Raw genomic sequence first — 19,044 nt, 5'->3', positions numbered from 1 at the left:
TTCTCTGACTGGAATAAATTAGTTTAACATTTAATCCTATTTTCTGCACATTCCAGCACATAAAATATTTTTTTGTGTGTGTTTACACTCACTCTTTCAAATAGATGCAAGTAAAACACAGCCGAAAATAAATAAAGTCACAGACTCAGCGGTCCTGTTGCTCTATTTTTACCTGTAAAGCAGGAGTATGGTAGGCGGAGGTTTACCCTGGTGCAGGTGTCCCGCAGCGGTCAGTGGAAGGATACAGCAGTTTCTCTGTGAGTTTCCCATTACGTCATAGCGCACTAGGTGCTTGCTTGGAAGTTTAGGGTTTTTTTCGCTGTAAAAAGAAGTTTTCTTCCCACACACAACGGATGCTAATGTTTTTGTCACTTTTTACGGAATCAAACTCAAAGTAAGGTCAGTACTTCCACGCTTTAAACGCTGCACCTCATACTCTCTCCCACACTCGATATATGATCCATTGTTGATCTGCACACAGCTGTTGCCACGAACATCGCACTTGCTTACGTCACTGTCATGAGACATTCTTGCAAAAAAATCACGGTTTTAGTAACGCAGTAACGCAGCGTTCCTACGGGAAAGTAACGGTAATCTAATTACCGTTTTTGCATTAGTAATCCCTTACTTTACTCGTTACTTGAAAAAAAGTAATCGGATTACATGCCCATCTCTGCTTACAATATACTTACAATACAGCACATATTGAGGCAGTTGTTGTTGTTATTTGGCCCAAATAAAACTGAATTGAACTGAATTAGATTCAACTAGCTGGACTGAATAATTGTGTTCTAAGTTTGTTTCCTGAAAGTAGTAGCAGGATAATTAATGTAAATGTGAGAGACTAAAAACAGCAACTCTGGTTCAGTCTGTGCATTCCAACATCCTGAGACCATGCAGTCTTGTCTGAACTGCATTACAAAAAACCCATACCTGCTTTTTATCTCTGAGGCCATTTCACTAAATGAACATGGGCAGGATGTGAATATCATGTCAGCTCCTTGAATGTGCGTGTACGTTCCCAACGCATGTGCCTGTGTTTATACGTGTGCCACTGCAGGAGCATGAAGTGGACCCTAAGCTGAAAAAGATGTGCGTTTCCATTCCCTAATGGTTAATATGAACCAGACCTTACCTTGTACTCAGTTCAGATGCATGCATGTTTCTGTGTTTGCATGCACACTGACATGTGCGAGCTTGCGTGCACGTGGGTGTTTTTCTCATCTGAAAGGCCACGTCCTCATTAGAACACAGAAGGTGGTACAAAGCATTGCAGTGCTATAGCTGAAACAGCATAGTCAACATCATGCATCACACCGCTTTTCTATAGCTCTTGGATCTTTGCACCATCGTTCTCCTTGCCTTGTTATTTTAGACCTACTTTTAAAAAACAGGGACGAATGGGCTGAATTTTCAGAGCTCAATGTTTTTTATTTTTTTGTTCTGCAGTTGTCCAAAGCTGAGCAAAAATATCCATATGCATGTGAAACTCAATACATATGAATGTCAGTCTGTACATATCGATAAAAGCATACTTTCACTATTCTTTTTTTGACTGCCGGCCTTTCCTACCTGTCACCGTCTCTCTCCAGCTGTATCCATTTCCACCTTTCCTCCCCTGCAACGGATAGGATTGAGGTCAGGGCCCTTTGGCCAGTGGAGCAAGTGACAGCTCTGACAGGTTGCCTGATTTCACTCTTGTGCCTTTTGTCACCTCCTGTATGCCCTTCTCATTTTAATAATATAAATATGGGGCAAGCTCAGGCCACAGAGAATATTCTGTGTCCTGGTGCTCAGTCACTGGAAACTCACTGCACACCTGAATTGCATATGCACATACCTAAAACTGGCAGTACTCTCCAAACTAAATCAGGTTTCTTTATTTTTTAGCCTACTACTGAACAAATGCACTGGACTGGAAAACTGCAAAAACTATGTAGGATTTAAATGACAGTTATTTAAAAATAATACTGATAATATAGTACTGCCATATACACATGCCAGCCAACGATGTATCACGATTCGCGTTATCTTGGATTGATTGTTGAGATTAAAAAGGTTTCTCGGTTTTAAACTTTGTAAGTACTGTTCTCATTTTATTAGACTTGCTGCAGCAGAGGACAAGACATTTGTTTCTGTTGTTAGTATGTGTTAAGCACCAAAAACATGCACTGGCCACTGGCCAGCGTTCAGTGGACCTGTTTAATCTCCCACTTTGCTTTTCTTTTAACATGATCAAGTTTCTGGTCCATCCTGAGAAGCTATTTTTGAAATTAGGAAGGCTTGCTTGATGGAGATTATTACTGTATTCAGTTGCACATTCAGGGTGCACAGTTCTTCTCATGGCCAGATGTGTATAAGTAGCCAAGTGTTCCCCCTTTATGAAGTATTGTGCATTCACAATGAAAAATACTATAAAAACTTCAGGATGTTTGTTTGTTTTTTATACTTTAATTAATTTCTAAGCTTCAAAAATGAAGAAATATACAGAAAAGGTCTTCTAATTGTATTTATTTCCTAGATTTTGAATTGAAATTGGGAAATTTGTTGTTACTGACTTCAACCTGGCATTAATATCGAATGCATGCATTTTTTGAATAAGTTTAAGCAATTAAGCTGCATTTATCATACCTGCCTGCACACACATTTTTAGCTCAGGGTTTTTATTTATTTTGTTGAAGAAACTTTTTCACTCAAATTCAAAGGTTAAATCTATTTGAAAGTGACTGCAGCTGCTTGGTTGGTTCCACTATCAGTGATCTTTATATATCTTTTTTCACCAGAGCATCCTAAAGATGAGGGTAGAAACCAGCAAAAACAATGTCTTTCCCTGAGTATGCTTACACCCACTGAATCCAATCTGAACAACCAACCATATAAGACACAGATGCAATTCACCTGCTTAGTGTTATTTATTAAGTAGCAGGGTAGATGACCTCAGTTTAACGTGGATCCCGCCATCCCTGCTGCGCTCCTGGGGTATCTTAAAGTTCAGGAAAATTCAGAAGCTGTGAGTCACAAACCTCTGGCAGATCAGCTCATAACTATCTGTGAAGCCTTTGATAGTCTGCCGTCCGCTTGTTACGGATGTGATGCATGATTTGGAGGCAGTTTGCTCTCCCTGGTCTCCCTCCCTGATTAAAGAGAATGCCTCCTGGTCGGAGATTACAGCCACTTGGTACCACACAGGCACAGACGAACAGGAGTGGTGCACACTGTGGGCTTCGTTAACCTTTTTCACCTCTCCAATCCCTCAGTTTGACTACAGCAGGCCTCCACCCCCACTAACCTAAACCTTCCCAGTCGTCCTCTAGTATACCCTCTTCTGGATAGCTTGCCTCCCCATCTGCTCTTATAAATTTAGGGTTTGGTAGGGTCTGATTCAGCATCCTGGGGGTCCCTAATGAACTGATTGAAGTTCCATTACATACAATCAAAGCTTTGCTTGGCCAAGGAAGCTTGTGTTCAGTGATATAACAACCATGGATGACATGCTGACAGAACCTCTAGACACACTAATGACTCGGAAGTGTGTGGTAAAGAAGAGCCCAGTGTTTTATTAAGAGTAGAAGCAATGTTTATGAGGAGTGAAATTGTTCACATGCACACACATACAGCTGCCTCCCGTGACACACGCACAACGTATCCAGATGTGGATGGTGATTTTGGAGTATTGGGTCAGTCTGTCTGGGGATAAATCAGACAGGCTAATCTGTCCTGTGAGGGGATGGAGGGTAATTGGTCACATTTGACCCCCCAACCTTGCGGACTGTGGGAACGCAGGCTTTATCTACCAGCGGTAATTGGCTAATGAAACACTTCCGCAGCTCTTCCACTAGATTGTCATCCGCCGGTTGGGATAGGGTGAGGCATATGTGTGTATGTGTATGTGGCCAAAAGAGGCCAAAAGGCATGTATGTGTGGGTGAGAGTGTGTGTCTGTGTGTAGTCTAGAGAAAATGGCAGGATGCGGAACTCCCTTTGGCCATCTCTACAACTTTATCAACAGAATCAGTCTCACGACGCCTGCAGCATACTGATACATTGACAGACCACACATTAATGGTTGTGTGGTTGCCATTACAAGTTAAATTTAGTTTTCAAGTGGAAATAGTTAATGTTATTCAAATTCAATTTCAACTGATGCCAGGTCTTTTTGTAATGCACATACCAATTTGTGTTTGCAGCATACAGGTTATATCCTTTCTACCACGGTAGATAAGGTGAGTATCAACTAACCCACCGTGGTTCAAGTCATGTAGATTTTGCGTTTTGTAGTCATTTTGTGTGATCATTTATCTGGGCAAACTCATGCCCACATCAATTTAAAGATGGGAAACTCAACAGGGAGAGAGTGAGATGTGGGGGTAGAGGGTACTAAGAAAAAAAAGGCTAAAGTTACGGTCGTGAGACAATGTCTCTGAGGTCCCATCAAGTGAGCCATTCATAGATGCAGGTCTACCAGTTTGTGGAGCCAAGGAGACACTCCGATAGAGTGGGGCCCAGGGTGGCCTTGTCTTTTTGTCCCAAGCTGACCCCTGCACTCCTGCTTGGCCTCTACGCCCCTCACCTGGCCTGTCCCAGCGCACTGGTAAGAAGATACCTGTAATTTGCTCTAATGGCCTTTGAAAGACCTGACTAGGCTAATCCCTGGAGTACTTCTCCTAGCACAACCGTATGAAAAGGTGGGGGTAACTGGGCCGAGTGTGAGTCCTGAAAGAGGACCGGTCTCTGGATTGTGTGTGAGAGAATGTCACCCCTTGCGGCCGGGGCTGGGGCAGAGGGAGTGTGGGAGTCAGCTTTCAGCAGATCACCACCATGCGGCTTGTTCACAGGCTCCGAAAACCTGCGCACTGGCTTGCACAGAGGTAGATCGGCTCGGCTTTACACCTCCCTCAGTAGCCAGTGTGACAGGGAGGTAGAGTGGCCTGAAAACCTGCCTGAACACAACAACATCAGGTTATACACAACTTTGAAAGACTGCACTTCAAATAATTTTGGAATTTTCTCTGTAACCTGCTCTAATGTTTGTCGTCGTGGATGAAATCAGCAAAATTAGCAATATACACAAACTGATTCATTTATTGCTGCAGGGCTGTGAAAAGCTAAGAAAAAAGCAATAACAATAATAATAATGATAATAAGAATAATAGGAATAGAAGTTCAATTCATTTCAATTTTATTTATATAGTGCCAAATCGCAACAACAGTCACCTCAAGGCGCTTTATATTGCACAGTAGATCGTACAATAATAGATACAGAGAAAAACCCAACAATCACATGACCCCCTATGAGCAAGCACTTTGACGACAGTGGGAAGGAAAAACTCCCTTTTAACAGGAAGAAACCTCCAGCAGAACCAGGCTCAGGGAGGGGCGGGGCCATCTGCTGCGACCAGTTGGGGTGAGACAAGGAAGAGAGGATGAAAGACATGCTGTGGAAGAGAGACAGAGATTAATAACAGATATGATTCAATGCAGAGAAGTATATTAACACACAGTGAGTGAGAAAGGTGACTGGAAAAGAAAAACTCAATGCATCATGGGAATCCCCCGGCAGCCTACGTCTATTGCAGCATAACTAAGGGAGGATTCAGGGTCACCTGGTCCAGCCCTAACTATATGCTTTAGCAAAAAGGAAAGTTTTAAGCCTAATCTTAAAAGTAGAGATAGTGTCTGTCTCCTGAATCCAAACTGGAAGCTGGTTCCACAGAAGAGGGGCCTGAAAACTGAAGGCTCTGCCTCCCATTCTACTGTTAAATACTCTAAGAACAACAAGTAGGGCTGCAGTGCGAGAGCGAAGTGCTCTAATAGGGTGATATGGTACTACAAGGTCATAAAGATAAGATGGGGCCTGATTATTTAAGACCTTGTATGTGAGGAGCAGGATTTTGAATTCAATTCTGGATTTAACAGGAAGCCAATGAAGGGAAGCCAAAACAGGAGAAATATGCTCTCTCTTTCTAGTCTCTGTCAGGACTCTTGCTGCAGCATTTTGGATTAACTGAAGGCATTTCAGGGAGTTTTTAGGACTTCCTGATAATAATGAATTGCAGTCGTCCAGCCTGGAAGTAATAAATGCATGAACTAGTTTTTCAGCGTCACTCTGAGACAGGATATTTCTAATTTTAGAGATGTTGCGCAAATGGAAGAAAGCAGTCTTACATATTTGTTTAATATGTGCGTTGAAGGACATGTCCTGGTCAAAAATGACTCCAAGGTTCCTCACAGCGTTACTGGAGGCCAAGGTAATGCCATCCAGAGTAAGAATCTGGTTAGATACCATATTTCTAAGATTTTCAGGGCCGAGTACAATAACCTCAGTTTGATCTGAATTAAGAAGCAGAAAGTTAGCGGCCATCTTTATGTCTTTAAGACATTCCTGCAGTTTAACTAATTGGTGTGTGTTATCTGGCTTCATGGACAGATAGAGCTGGGTGTCATCAGCATAGCAGTGAAAATGTCTTCTAATGATGCTGCCTAGGGGAAGCATGTATAGCGTAAACAGAATTGGTCCTAGCACTGAACCCTGTGGAACACCATAATTGACCTTAGTGTGTGAAGAGGACTCTCCATTTACATGCACAAATTGGATAGAAATGATATAAACCACTGCAGTGCAGTACCTGTAATACCTACAACGTGCTCTAATCGCGCTAAGAGAATATTATGGTCGACGGTATCAAACGCTGCACTAAGGTCTAGCAGGACAAGCACAGAGATGAGTCCACTGTCAGAGGCCATAAGAAGATCATTTCTAACCTTAATTAAAGCTGTTTCTGTGCTGTGATGAGCTCTGAAACCTGACTGAAACTCTTCAAATAAACCATTCCTCTGCAGATGATCTGTTAGCTGTTTGACAACTACTCTTTCAAGGATTTTTGATATGAAAGGAAGGTTGGAGATTGGCCAATAATTAGCTAAGACTGCTGGGTCTAGAGATGCTTTTTGAGTAAAGGTTTAACTACAGCCAGCTTGAAGGCCTGTGGTACATAGCCGATTATTAGAGATAGGTTGATCATATTTAAGATTGAAGCATTAATTAATGGCAGGACTTCTTTGAGCAGTTTTGTAGGAATGGGGTCTAAAAGACACGTTGATGGTTTGGAGGAAGCAATTATTAAAGTTAACTGAGAAAGATCAATTGGAAAAAAAGAGTCTAAATGAACATCAATGGTACTAAGAGTAGCTGTAGATAATATTACATCTGTGGGGTGATTATTGGTAATTTTTTCTCTAATGATTAAAATTTTATTTGTGAAGAAGTTCATGAAGTCATTACTAGCTAACATTAAAGGCATGGTTGGCTCAACAGTGCTGATCCATTTAAACGAACATAATCATCCGGCTGCAACCAGGTTTCTGTAAGGCAAAGTAAATTGATTTGTTGATCAATTATTAAGTCATGTACTAACAGAGACTTGGAGGAGAGAGACCTAATATTTAATAATCCACATTTCACTGTTTTACTCTTTGGTTCAGATGTGGATACTGTATTGTTCTTAGCAGTAGTAGTAGTAGTAGAAAAATCACGGCTGAAAATAAGATCCAGGCACTGAATATGGACTGAAATTTTTTTTAAAAGACAGAATCTTATCAGTCTCATCTTAACCCTCATCTCTCCTGAGAGTTTAATGGAATTTGGGAAAGCAAGTGATACATGGGCAGGGAAGAGCAACCCTCTGCAAGTCTTTTCTCTCCTTTCTTCCTGTTCTTTCTATCCACCGTCCTTTTTCTTTCTTTTGACAGGATGGGCCACATACAAGGGAATGTATTTGGACAGAAAGCACACATGCAAACCAGTTTCGCTGTGTCCTACTTCCCTGAGTTAGTGGCCTTTGTATACAGTTATATTTAAATGACAGCACACATGCATACGTGTGTGCTGAGTAATTAAGAGACTGACAGCATGTTTACGTCTGCAGAAGTTCAAGTGCGTAAGAAAAAGGGTGCAAACGTAACCCTGTTTCTTATTTCCTTTGCTGTTATCTTAGTTGTGTATTTTTTTCAATTTGGTTTGATCAAAGCCTTCATGACTTCATCTGACTGAATTCAAAGCTAAACTAAGCAAGAGAAACACTGTTCAGGCTTCCAGACAGTCTGAGCTCATTCAAGGAACAGAATCAGATCTCAGGCCAAGGTTTTCAGCATACTGGATGCGCTTCTTTGACTAACATGTGGTGGATGATATGACTGAGGGTTGGCTAATTCATCTACTCAGTATGTTAGAGATTTTTTTTAGGGTTTTTATTTACTTTCTAGCCCTTGTCGGGGGGAAAAAACACTAAAAACCTACAAACTCAGTGTTTGTGTGTCACTGCCTTTCATGTTTACTGTGCGTGCGAATAGCCCAACCCCACTCGGCTTAGCTCAGGGCAGACATATCTTATAGCTGCCGGTAAAAGGATGAAATAAATCATCCCAACCCTGTAAGAGTTAATAGGTATGATGCATGTCCGGAGACCCATTGCAAAGGGGCCAGCAAGGAGGGAGAGGAAGACCTAGCCAGGGAAATAACTAGAATGAAACAGCAAAACCACAAAGGACAGTGAAAATCAGGCTGACTATTTAAAGACATTGAGAAAAGGTGTGACAGTGATACTTTCATATACAACACACACAATATCCATAAATCCTGAAACAGCAGTCTCAGAGAGGCAGCTCCTTTTAAAGAGACTGTAAATTTTCTATTGCTGTCCAGAACTGGTTGGTCTATTAAGCCACAGCGGGATTGCATCATTTGTATTTTAAATCTGATCACCCTCATTCAAACAAAAATAAATGTCACCATGATGAAACATAGTCAACACTGACTCAACTAAAGGTGTGTATGTATTAATGAAAATGAATATAAAGTTCCACTGGATTAAATGCCCCCAGAAATGAGGTCAGCTGACTTCCTAAATATACAGAATGACCACATTTTCCATCGCTGGGAGTTTCTTCTTGCCTTATGGCATGGCTGTAAGATGGCAGCGCTAGGATTGTGAAAGAACGCTTCAAATGGATTGGCCAGCACAGATTCCAGACTTTAATATCACTGAGAATATGGGATGTGCTGGAGAAGAGGTCTGACTGTCCAGGTCATCATTACATGGATGTTGCATGAGCCTATTGAAATAAGCATAGCATAGCATTTAACTGTGAGGCTTTCTTTTTGGGCATTGTAATAAGAATAAGAATAATAGTACCCATTATAGTAGTTAAAAACATGAGATTATTATGTTACTTAAAGCAGGAGATAGCAATTATTATGGCATATAACTCACAGAACTATGACCAAGAGTGCTACAGGAGTTTCAGACAACACATCAATGACATTACAATGTTAATTAACGCATATTTTTCCTTGGATATCTGTTGATAATGTTTGGATTTCAGGAATTTTGAACATAAAGCAACTGTGAAATACACACATGAACATTTATCTTTTTCTTTTTGCTCTTTTGTTTCTCCTTGGAGGAATCGTTTGTTTGAAGTTTCACTGGATTTCATACAAATCTGTGTTGTTGCCATTTGGTGGCAAAAAATACACTGAATCAAAGTTGTGTGATGGGCAGATGATGAATAATTAAACCTCATAAACTCACATGAAGCTGATGAAAGCTTTGTAAGCTCTTTATTTAAATGTAAATATTGTTAGTAATTCACTTCACATCATATTAAAGCATTGTTTATAGCCACTTTAACATTATTACTACTGGCTTGTGCTATAATTGACCCACAATATAATTCCATTACTTTTAAAAAATACAGTCTATTGTGGACAAAGAAGCACATAGCTGATTGTATTTACTTCACTTTGGAGATAACTGTAATACTCGTCATCCTGAGGAGGACCGGGTTAAGTGGCTTAGCGCAGCGCACTGGACAAAGAAAGCAAACTGGTTGTCCTTGAGAATGCACTCTGTGAGTGGTTTCCAGATGTAGAAGTAGGCATGTTAATCTGTGAGCATGTGATTAATATTGGAAACCAAGAAGGAAAAAAACCCTTTGCCACATGAAAACAAGGACTACCTTGGAATGGAAGACAATCCGGCAACTGAGAAACGTGATGAAATTGTCCCAATTCCACAATTTGGTTGATAAAGTAAAATTCACTGGAAGAAACCTTAAGTCACAGTTCATGTTTAATATATTTGGCTTAGTGTGCTTGAACGCAGGTTTTCAGCTTGTGCTTCACCCCCATCTAGAGATCCCAGAGTCTCGGTCTGCAGGCTGAAATAGACGTAAATGACTAAGCGAATGTCAAGTCAACCTTCAAAGTTATGTGGTTATTCAGAGAAATTAGTTTAACTAAACCATACCTTAGACATAACATACTGATAATCTGAAGTCTCCTTTGAAAGGGATTGGTATACATATTCATATTGCAAACCATTTAAAACCAACTGCTCACTATAAATATTTTTTTTCTTATCTCTGCAGCCCTGTCAAAATCTACAAATAAAATAGAAGATCAGCTATCATAGTAGCTTCTCATTGCAATGAGATCATCACTGCACTGGTATCACTTGTGTTCCAGCAGTGATATCAGACTTCTAATATATGAGCCTTATAAATAGACTGTCCTTCCCCTACCGATCAATACGATCGATAGGAAGTGTTTAAATTTCAGAAGCTAGCAAGCTATTGTTTGCCTCTTTACTATTTGATTACACTGCTTTAGCAATGCTATTTGGTCATATAATCAGTCTTTGCATATAATTATTGGGGTTGTCTTGTCAAGATATCAGCTTTGACCTCTGGTCTATTATTTCCCATTACTTATTAAATGAATGAGAAATATGGAATTGTGGCCTGAGTTTGTTTGGTTTCCTTCACATTGCAGGTAATGTTGGCCCAAAGTGCATTAGATTTCAGGTTAAACTGTTCCCTTTATTTATACAGTTAAAAGAGCTAACATGCAGAGAAGAGAAAGTTTCCCATCTGAACCATGAGCCATGAACCATGCATGTTTTGTCATGCACCATTACCATTGGAATAATCACAAGTCTGTTCTAATTACAGCTTTTTCAGGAAGATGACATATAAACCAATCCAATGGTTTGTAGCACAATTATATGACTATGTTTGTTAAATTTAAGCCACCTTATCAGAACTGTTATCACCAACACAGATTTTGCGTGTCTTTTGTCTTTTTCTTGACATAATGAACTCCACAAAACGAGATAAAGATGCATACTTTGGAACAGGATATTCCTGTTAGCATTCATGGTGTCATGCTCAGTTGACTACATGAAAAGTGATTAAGTGAAGAATGAATAAAAAGGCCTCAAAAGAGCAGTTCATATTGTGTCTAATTTGAGTTTCAAAAATAGCTGGATAAAGCCATCAAAGAGGCATTCTGGATTTACTATAAACGAAAGGTTTGATTTTGTTCCACGCATAATAAATGTGCAAATTTCACCCTGAGTTATTTGTGTTTATTTACATTTTTTTTCCATCTTTTTTTCCGATGGTGTCCAAAAACCCAAGGTTACTTAAAATTGCTGGAGCATATTTGTATTTTGGCAGGTGCATGTTAAATATTTAAATCTGGGATTAGCCAAGCAAAACTTTGCTTACTGAGAAGACCCTCCAAATTATTTACTGTACATTCAGGCCTCAACGTGCAAGTTTCCATATCACTGCACCTGTCAAGGCCTCCACTAGAAAGCTGGTTCTCATGGTAATCTCTCAAGGTGTTTAAAGGAATAGTGAGTGATGTAGCCTTTGTCTGTGCCGATACACACAGACGGCTGCTTTGCCCAGTACCAGACCCTTTGAGGGGGTCATGGCAGATCAAAGGTGCTGGTCACAGCCATTAGGCCTGGCAGCCCGAACCCGACATGAAAAGCTTGTTTTGAAAAGAAGGGCAGAAGGAAAAAAACAACAGGGCCCTCTTCGTTTAAAAAGCAAGCAAACTGTGAAATAATTGAAAAGGTATGTCAATCAAGACCAGGAGCACAGCGGGAACTCCAAGATTCCCAGGCTCTGCTCTGGTCGAGCACTGAGCCATGGAGGGCGGCTCAAGGGGGCAACCCAAGAAATTAAAGACCTGGGAAAAGGAACAAAAAGAAGACAGGAGGAAAGGAGTAGAAAAATATCTTTTTTTGCTCCGTCTTTCACTCTTTTCTACTCTAAATTTGTGATGGAAGGAACTATTTTGCCACAGTTTGCATAGCCCTATTCAAAATGCTCGGTCATTAATAAGATCTTGTCTAGCTCTTCACCTCTCAGGTGAGTAACAAAGACTTGTAGGGGAGTAGGGTGGAGGGGCTCAGGAGGCTTCTGCCCCCACCACCATCTCATAACCAGCACCTTCATCCTGTACTCCCTCCTTCCTCTTCCCCCATACCATGAGTCTGACAAAAGGGAACGCTGTGAGTGTCTCTCTCTTTCCTTTCTGCTTTTTTTCCAAGGTCAGAGAAGGCTTGAATGATCTGACGATGGGCTAACGTCCAAAAAATGGGGGACGGAAAGAAAAGAAAGAGTAAAAAGAGACTGAGTTAAAGACTTTTTCTATGCTTTTAAAAAAAACCCATGGAGAAGAAGTAAATGGCAAGTCCACAGTTGACTAGACATGTATAGTGCAGGATTTGCTTGTAATGGCAGCTTGAGCTTATTGACAGTCCCAGCCAAAACATGTCAAAGGTTAAGAGATCGTGCCAGTTGCAAGTGGGAAGCCAAAAGTGCCTTTTTCATGAGCTCAATGGGGCCATCAGTTGATACTTGTTTAGCAGAACGAGGCGAAGAAGTGACCTTCAGTTTCCAGTGCAACTCACTGACAAAGAGTTAATTTGTCTTCATTGTGTTTCTCCCTCTTCCATCAAACTGGGATTTTGTTCGACATTTGAAGCAGATTTTTGAATAAGAAATTACTCACAACTATATATATTTATATATATCATTATCTCAAAGTGTAGTGATCAATCAAAACAAGTTTTATGAAGTACTGAATCACTGCCTTACTGAATTTCAAAATGTTAGACACATCCAGAAACAGGGGCAATTTGTCAAACGGAATTTAATCTGATTTGCAGAGGCCATATCCTCATGACTATCTAATTTTAGCAAACTGACTTCAATCAATACAACAGTTACAGATAAAAACGCGTAGTGCCTGTAAACCTATGTCAACATTATTCTTTCTGTGAGCGTAGAGCACTCCACCAAACTGACCTTTGGATTTCAGCAGTTAGAATAAGCTCTCTAATAGCTTGAAATACCTCACTCTGGTTTCTCAGGCTTTGAACACAATGGAGTGACTTTTCAAAGGGGGGACTGTGAGTTATATGGATCTAACTGGTCTTTATAGATGTGTGGTCAAGCGTCCAGAGCCCAAGTGATTCTTCTAGACAATGTGAAATCCCCATTCCATATCCTCAGATCTTTTGTGTCTACCGGCTACAACAATGAGTACGAATAAACTGAATAAAGTGTAGCGCATGAGACCTGGAGTAGGCCAGGAGAATATTTAAGGTGTTCCTTAATAAATTCCTTCTAGAGAACGCCCAAACCCATTGCAAGATCTATTAAAATAAGAAAAAAATACAATGAGTTCTTCAATATATATAGTTTATTTTTTATGTCCCAACATTAAAATTCAATTTAACTTTATTTCTATAGCGGCAAATTGCCCCAAGGCCCTTTATAATTATGCTCCTTACCCATATTTGCTTTAAACCTGATATGTTAAACCTGAGCAAACGTAGCTCTTTACATTCAGGTCCCTGCATTGTCTCCGACGTGACAAACATGCTTCCATCACACCTACTGTGCCTGGAACTCAAGCCAGCAAATAACGACAATTACTGCTGGCACCACTTTCAGGCACCAACGGTTTTCATTGGCCTGCACTAATCCCCCATAAACCCTTGCAGTGCAACAATCACCAGCAGAGGCTCAGCTAATTGCTGATGAGTCCCTTGCACGCTCCAGGTGCCACCATAGCACACCCGGTGTTTGTAAACAGCACTCATAAAAAGGAGGCTACCATCAAAGTGGCAATGTTTTCTTGGAGGATCAGAGACAATGAGGAATGATGCGGGCACAGCTGGGCAGCTGATACCTGGATGGACTCCTTGCCTACAGCTTTGCACGAGCAGAGAGAGGGTTTAATTTATGTGTTCCAGTCAGAGAAGAAAAACACTCAACAGGGGTTTGTGTACTTTACCCCCCCCCCCCCCCCCACCCCCTTTTTTTTTTTTTTTTACTCTGTACTTCTTTGTATCACCTCATATAGACTATGACTTCACTTGGTAAACATGACTAGTGATGTTCAGGGCAAAAAATCCCTGATGTCAGATATTTCTGTGCAATACAAATACAGGCCATTTACCATTTCTGTGCTTAAAGTTTTTACAGCTCTGCAGATGTTCTGTGTTAGAGCAGCAACATTAGTCTGATGGCACTGATAGCCGCCTGGGGGCATAATCTATATGCAATTTTGTATTGTGCTGTCATTTGTATATGATTACCCAGAGATGCTATCATTTTGTCTTTAATACTGAAATGCACAAATGTGCACAGACAGAAAGATTTTGGTTACTATCAATGGTGAGCGTTGGGGTGCCTCTGTACTGACCTCCTTAGTACAAATTGGAGCCAAAATTTTCAAATTTGGATACTTCACTCCAACATTCCTATTGGAACTGAATTTCAGTCAGGTTCTTGGGTAATTTGGCGTACCTCAGCTTTTTCCCCAAGAATGACTTCTTGACAGACATCTTCCACTGAGACCATTTCTGATGAAGCTTCAGTAAACAGTAGATGGATCAACTGAAGAGCCAGATGCATCTCTTAGGCCATATCTCAGGTCTTTGCTAGATTTTTTTTCCTGTTTCATAAGTACGTGACTTTCAGATACAGTTCATCTGATAGTTTTATAAGGCCTAACATTCATGTATTGTCCTCAATTTGTTTTTTATTTTTTATTAGTCTAGTTTCCTCAAATCTTTTAAAAATGTGATGCACACCATGGTGAAATGTATCAAGTTTTAGACTAATAGCTGTTTAGCAAAACTCGTTGGCGCAAAAAATACTATTTTATGTCTGTCAAACTGTAAATACAAATACAGAAATGAGAACAAATAATGTTTTTGACAGGCTCCTAGTAACAGAGTGGCTAAAGATATCAGTTACAAACGGTTCTTTGCTAAGTTGTCAATTATGTATAGACAAAACACTGGCTCATCCCTTGAATATGGAGCCTTTTTTAATGTTTGAAATATTCATAGGCCAGTGTTAGGTAGATTAATGAATAAAATAATTCCCATGAAAATGGTCAAATACGAGGACTGTATGAAAATGAGTGAAAAAGCAGTGAACAAAATTGAAAGACTCTTAGAAAGCATGGAGAACTATTAAACAAGACGATTAGTCTTGGGTTCGCTCACCTCCTTGAGAAAAAATTGGCTTCTTGGAAACAAAATATAATAAAATTATAGGTGGCTCAAGAATTTTTCCTATTAGTTTATGTTTAGAAAGAAGTATAGTTCCATTATTAGTGAACAATTTAGGTAGAGGTATTCTAAGCAGGAACCAAAGGTCTGAAAAATCAAGGAGATGCATTATTATTATTATTATTTATACAACTCATATTATTCAGTCTAAATGTTAAGATTAGCATTTGCACTTAGTATCTGAACCGTCCTGTACAAATAACTGCACAAATAAACAGACTTTAAAAACACACTACAGTGCAGCACCTGCAAAGCCACTGTTATTCTGTTATTTGCATTTCTTTTTCATCAGAACTATTCAGGAACTTTGTTCGGTCACTGCCCTGTACAAGACTTGTGGTTCTACCAAAACAGAAGAGGATTGGTCAGTTGGGAGACCTGTGGCCCAATGCTGCTTTTATGACTCATCACCATCACTCATTTCCTACCAGCTTGCCTCATGCAGAACTTCAGCACCTTGATCTAGTGTTGTGTATACCCACTTCTGTCCAAAGCTAAGAAATCTTTCTTTTTCTTACAAATATCCAACTGTGGCCTTTTAGCAACAGAAAAGAAAGCATCTTTTCTGCTTCTCTGGTTTACAAGGCATAAGAAAAAAGGATTTGCACCCAACAAACCAAGACATCAAAGTGCTTTTGAGATTATTTGCAGGTAAAGTAAGGAAGAAAAATCAAAAGAAGCATTAATCTCTATTAATTAGCTCCTATTAAGGATGCTGTGGTAAGACAGGACATCTCTAAAAACAACTAGGTAGAAACCTTCACCTTGGAGGTTTTCGCAGGGTGACATAAGTTACCACCAGAGACAGTAAACAACAGCAGCATGACCAAAGCATGATTGTGAGGGCTGCTTCTGGAGAGTTGCATGGATGCAATTCGGCAGGATGATTATGTTCACATTTAAGTATGACTGATAGTAGGGCTGCAATGATTCATCAAGTAATTCAAATAACTCAATCATAAAAAATCTTTTACATAAATGTTTTGCTTTGATGCTTTGTTTAACGAACCTGCTCTGTAGCACTCAGTCATCACCATATGTTTCACCCGTATGTTTGTTTTCCCAACATATGGGTGAAACATTGCTTAATTAAACTTCTATGAAAATATAATTATAACCAAATTCAAATTCAAATTTTATTTGTCACATACACAGTCATACACAGTACGATATGCAGTGAAATGCTTAGACAACTGCTCGTGACCTAAAGAAAAGAAGACTATGAATAGGATAGGAAATAAATATGAAAATTAAAATGAAGGGTAAATTTAACTAGGAAGGAATAAAATAAAATCTTAAAATTAAAGTTAAAAATAAAATAACTGCACAACAAAATACACAATACACAAATACACAGTATAGAAATATATAAGAATATATGAAGAAATATAGAACAATAACAGCAGCTGTACAAGTACTAAATGGTAATGAAGAAATATAATGTCCAGGGTTGTGCAATCCACATGTGTAAGTGACTGGTGCAGTGCAAATATGCTTAAAGTGATTTGTTTAAGTGACTTGTGATAAAGTGATTCGATTTGATGACCACACAGTGTAGTTGTGCAGTGGCCACTAGTGTAAACAAATGTCCAGAATGTTCAGTGTGTGTGTAAGAACCATATGTGTGGGTCAGTACTGTGTGGTGGTGTGATTGAGAGACCGTATCGCCTGCGGGAAGAAGCTCCTCCTCAGTCTCTGTGTTGGTCTTCAGGGAGCGGAATCGCTTTCCTGACCTCAACAGAGAGAACGGTCCGTTGTTGGGATGGCTGAGGTCCTTCACGATCTTCCTGGCCTTGGTCCAGCACCGCCTGCTGTAGACTGAGTGCAGGTCAGGGAGCTCAAAGCGGATGGTGCGCTCAGCCGATCGCACAACCCTCTGTAGAGCTCGTCTGTCCTGCATGGTGCTGTTCCTGAACCAGGTTGAGATGTTTCCCGTCAGGATGCTCTCTATGGTGCACGAGTAAAAGTTCCTGAGCACCTTGGAGGGCAGTCGGAAGTCTCTCAAGCGTCTGAGGTGATCTGATAGGATTGCAATTTTTTGTGAGACTCTTGTACATGTCCTGCCTGTATGTGAGCTTTTTGTCCTGGACTCTGAAATCCATGTGTTGTAGATTGGCTATAATCTAATCTTTTATAAACCCCCATCTCCCTCTGGATGCAGTTAATAGTTTAATATTACTAATTTTTTTCCTTTTCCTTTTAAACATATATTTTGAAATGAGTGTCCTGGACTCTCTCTCCTCAGAGCATATGGCCGTCTGATAAACTAATCACTAATGATAGAATGACTTTTGATGGAAGAAGTTCCCAAATCTGGATCTTTCTAACCTTGCCCCTTGTTCTCCTTTTATTTTCCAGGCTTGATGGAAATCCGATCTGTCAGTGTGGGAGTTGTTGCCATCAAATCTGTCAGCACCGGGCTGTACTTAGCTATGTCCAAGAAAGGCACGCTCTTTGGATCGGTGCGTATACAACCTGGCAACATTTTTCTGGAGGTCAAGACTTCTGGACAGGGAAGGAAAGTTGTTGGGGTTGCAGGATATATATGAGTCCCAAATGAATGCCACCCTATGTTTGATGTTCCCGAAGAGAGGGAAAATCTGAGAAATCTTCTGATGGAAAGTTCAGAGAGATATCAGACTGTTATAATCAATCATGGCTGTACACCTGCACCTTGTCTGACTATACAGAAGCTTGAGCTGGCTTGCTCCACCATCAAAACAGACAGCAGAAAAAAGAAACCTAAGCAGCAATGACAAATAGCCAGCTGGGTTCATGTAAGTCCTTGCGTGCCATCTGCCAATTGTTGTTTTGTAAAGCAGCTTTCAAAAGTAATCACCACTCATTGTTAAACTCAAGCACAGTTCAGAACTGAGGTGTGTGGTGTCTAGCTCGTGTACTTAAAGCTTGAAGACGAAAACATCAGGGATGAGTGATAAGACAAGTGCCTCCGACCATCTAACACACAAAATAGGACATAAATAGACCCGATGGAGGACTTTACAAAATGGCAGATGAATCACGGCATGCTCACTTTATCCCGATGCTATCACAGAGAAGGCCTCGTTACAGGAGCCTGATAACAATCTGGAAAAGGGAATGCAGCAGAGCCTCTTGTAACTGCAACATCTTTTGAGACCCTTACTGATAAGAAGCTGTAACCACCCGTGGAAAAGTGGCTTTGCTGAAGGTTGAATTTTTAAGTGCCTTTAAGAAAAAAAACTTTGTTTTATTGTTATAATGTGATTAATTTGAGAACACTCAAGGTTCAGTTAACCCAAATCACAAATATAGACACACACCAGCCACCCGCTTCGTCACAGTCACGTCTTTTCACATTTGTAAGTGTTTTAAGCTCTCATGTCTAAGGTTTCAATTCGACGTAAGCGAACAGAAATGAATATGTCCTTCCAATAATAATGTCCCAGTTAACCAAGATATTTCACAGAACTCACCATCATGTGTCTCTGTCAAAGATCACTTTTTAGAAAATGGTCCCAAAGAAAATGAAAATGTCAGGTGTAAACATATCTCAAATAACCAGAATATTGTTTCTGGAATGCAAAGCCTGTTCCTATCCTCTAAAATAAACTGCACAG

General features: G+C 40.1%; 1 protein-coding gene across 1 annotated transcript in view; it reads left to right on the top strand.

The window, feature by feature from the left end:
* The window catches only part of fgf22 (fibroblast growth factor 22), a 29,335-nt gene that overhangs the window by 8,152 nt on the left and 2,139 nt on the right, over positions 1-19,044 (top strand). Inside the window, exon 2 of the mRNA XM_026159262.2 lies at positions 17,804-17,907. Coding sequence (XP_026015047.1) covers positions 17,804-17,907 — 104 coding nt within the window. The remainder of the gene's footprint in view (positions 1-17,803; positions 17,908-19,044) is intronic.

This window comes from Astatotilapia calliptera, chromosome 23, assembly GCF_964374335.1.
Source record: "Astatotilapia calliptera chromosome 23, fAstCal68.1, whole genome shotgun sequence".
NCBI classification, from domain to species: domain Eukaryota; kingdom Metazoa; phylum Chordata; class Actinopteri; order Cichliformes; family Cichlidae; genus Astatotilapia; species Astatotilapia calliptera.
Note: the sequence above shows the minus strand (reverse complement) of the source record. Positions and strands in the feature narration are given on the sequence as shown.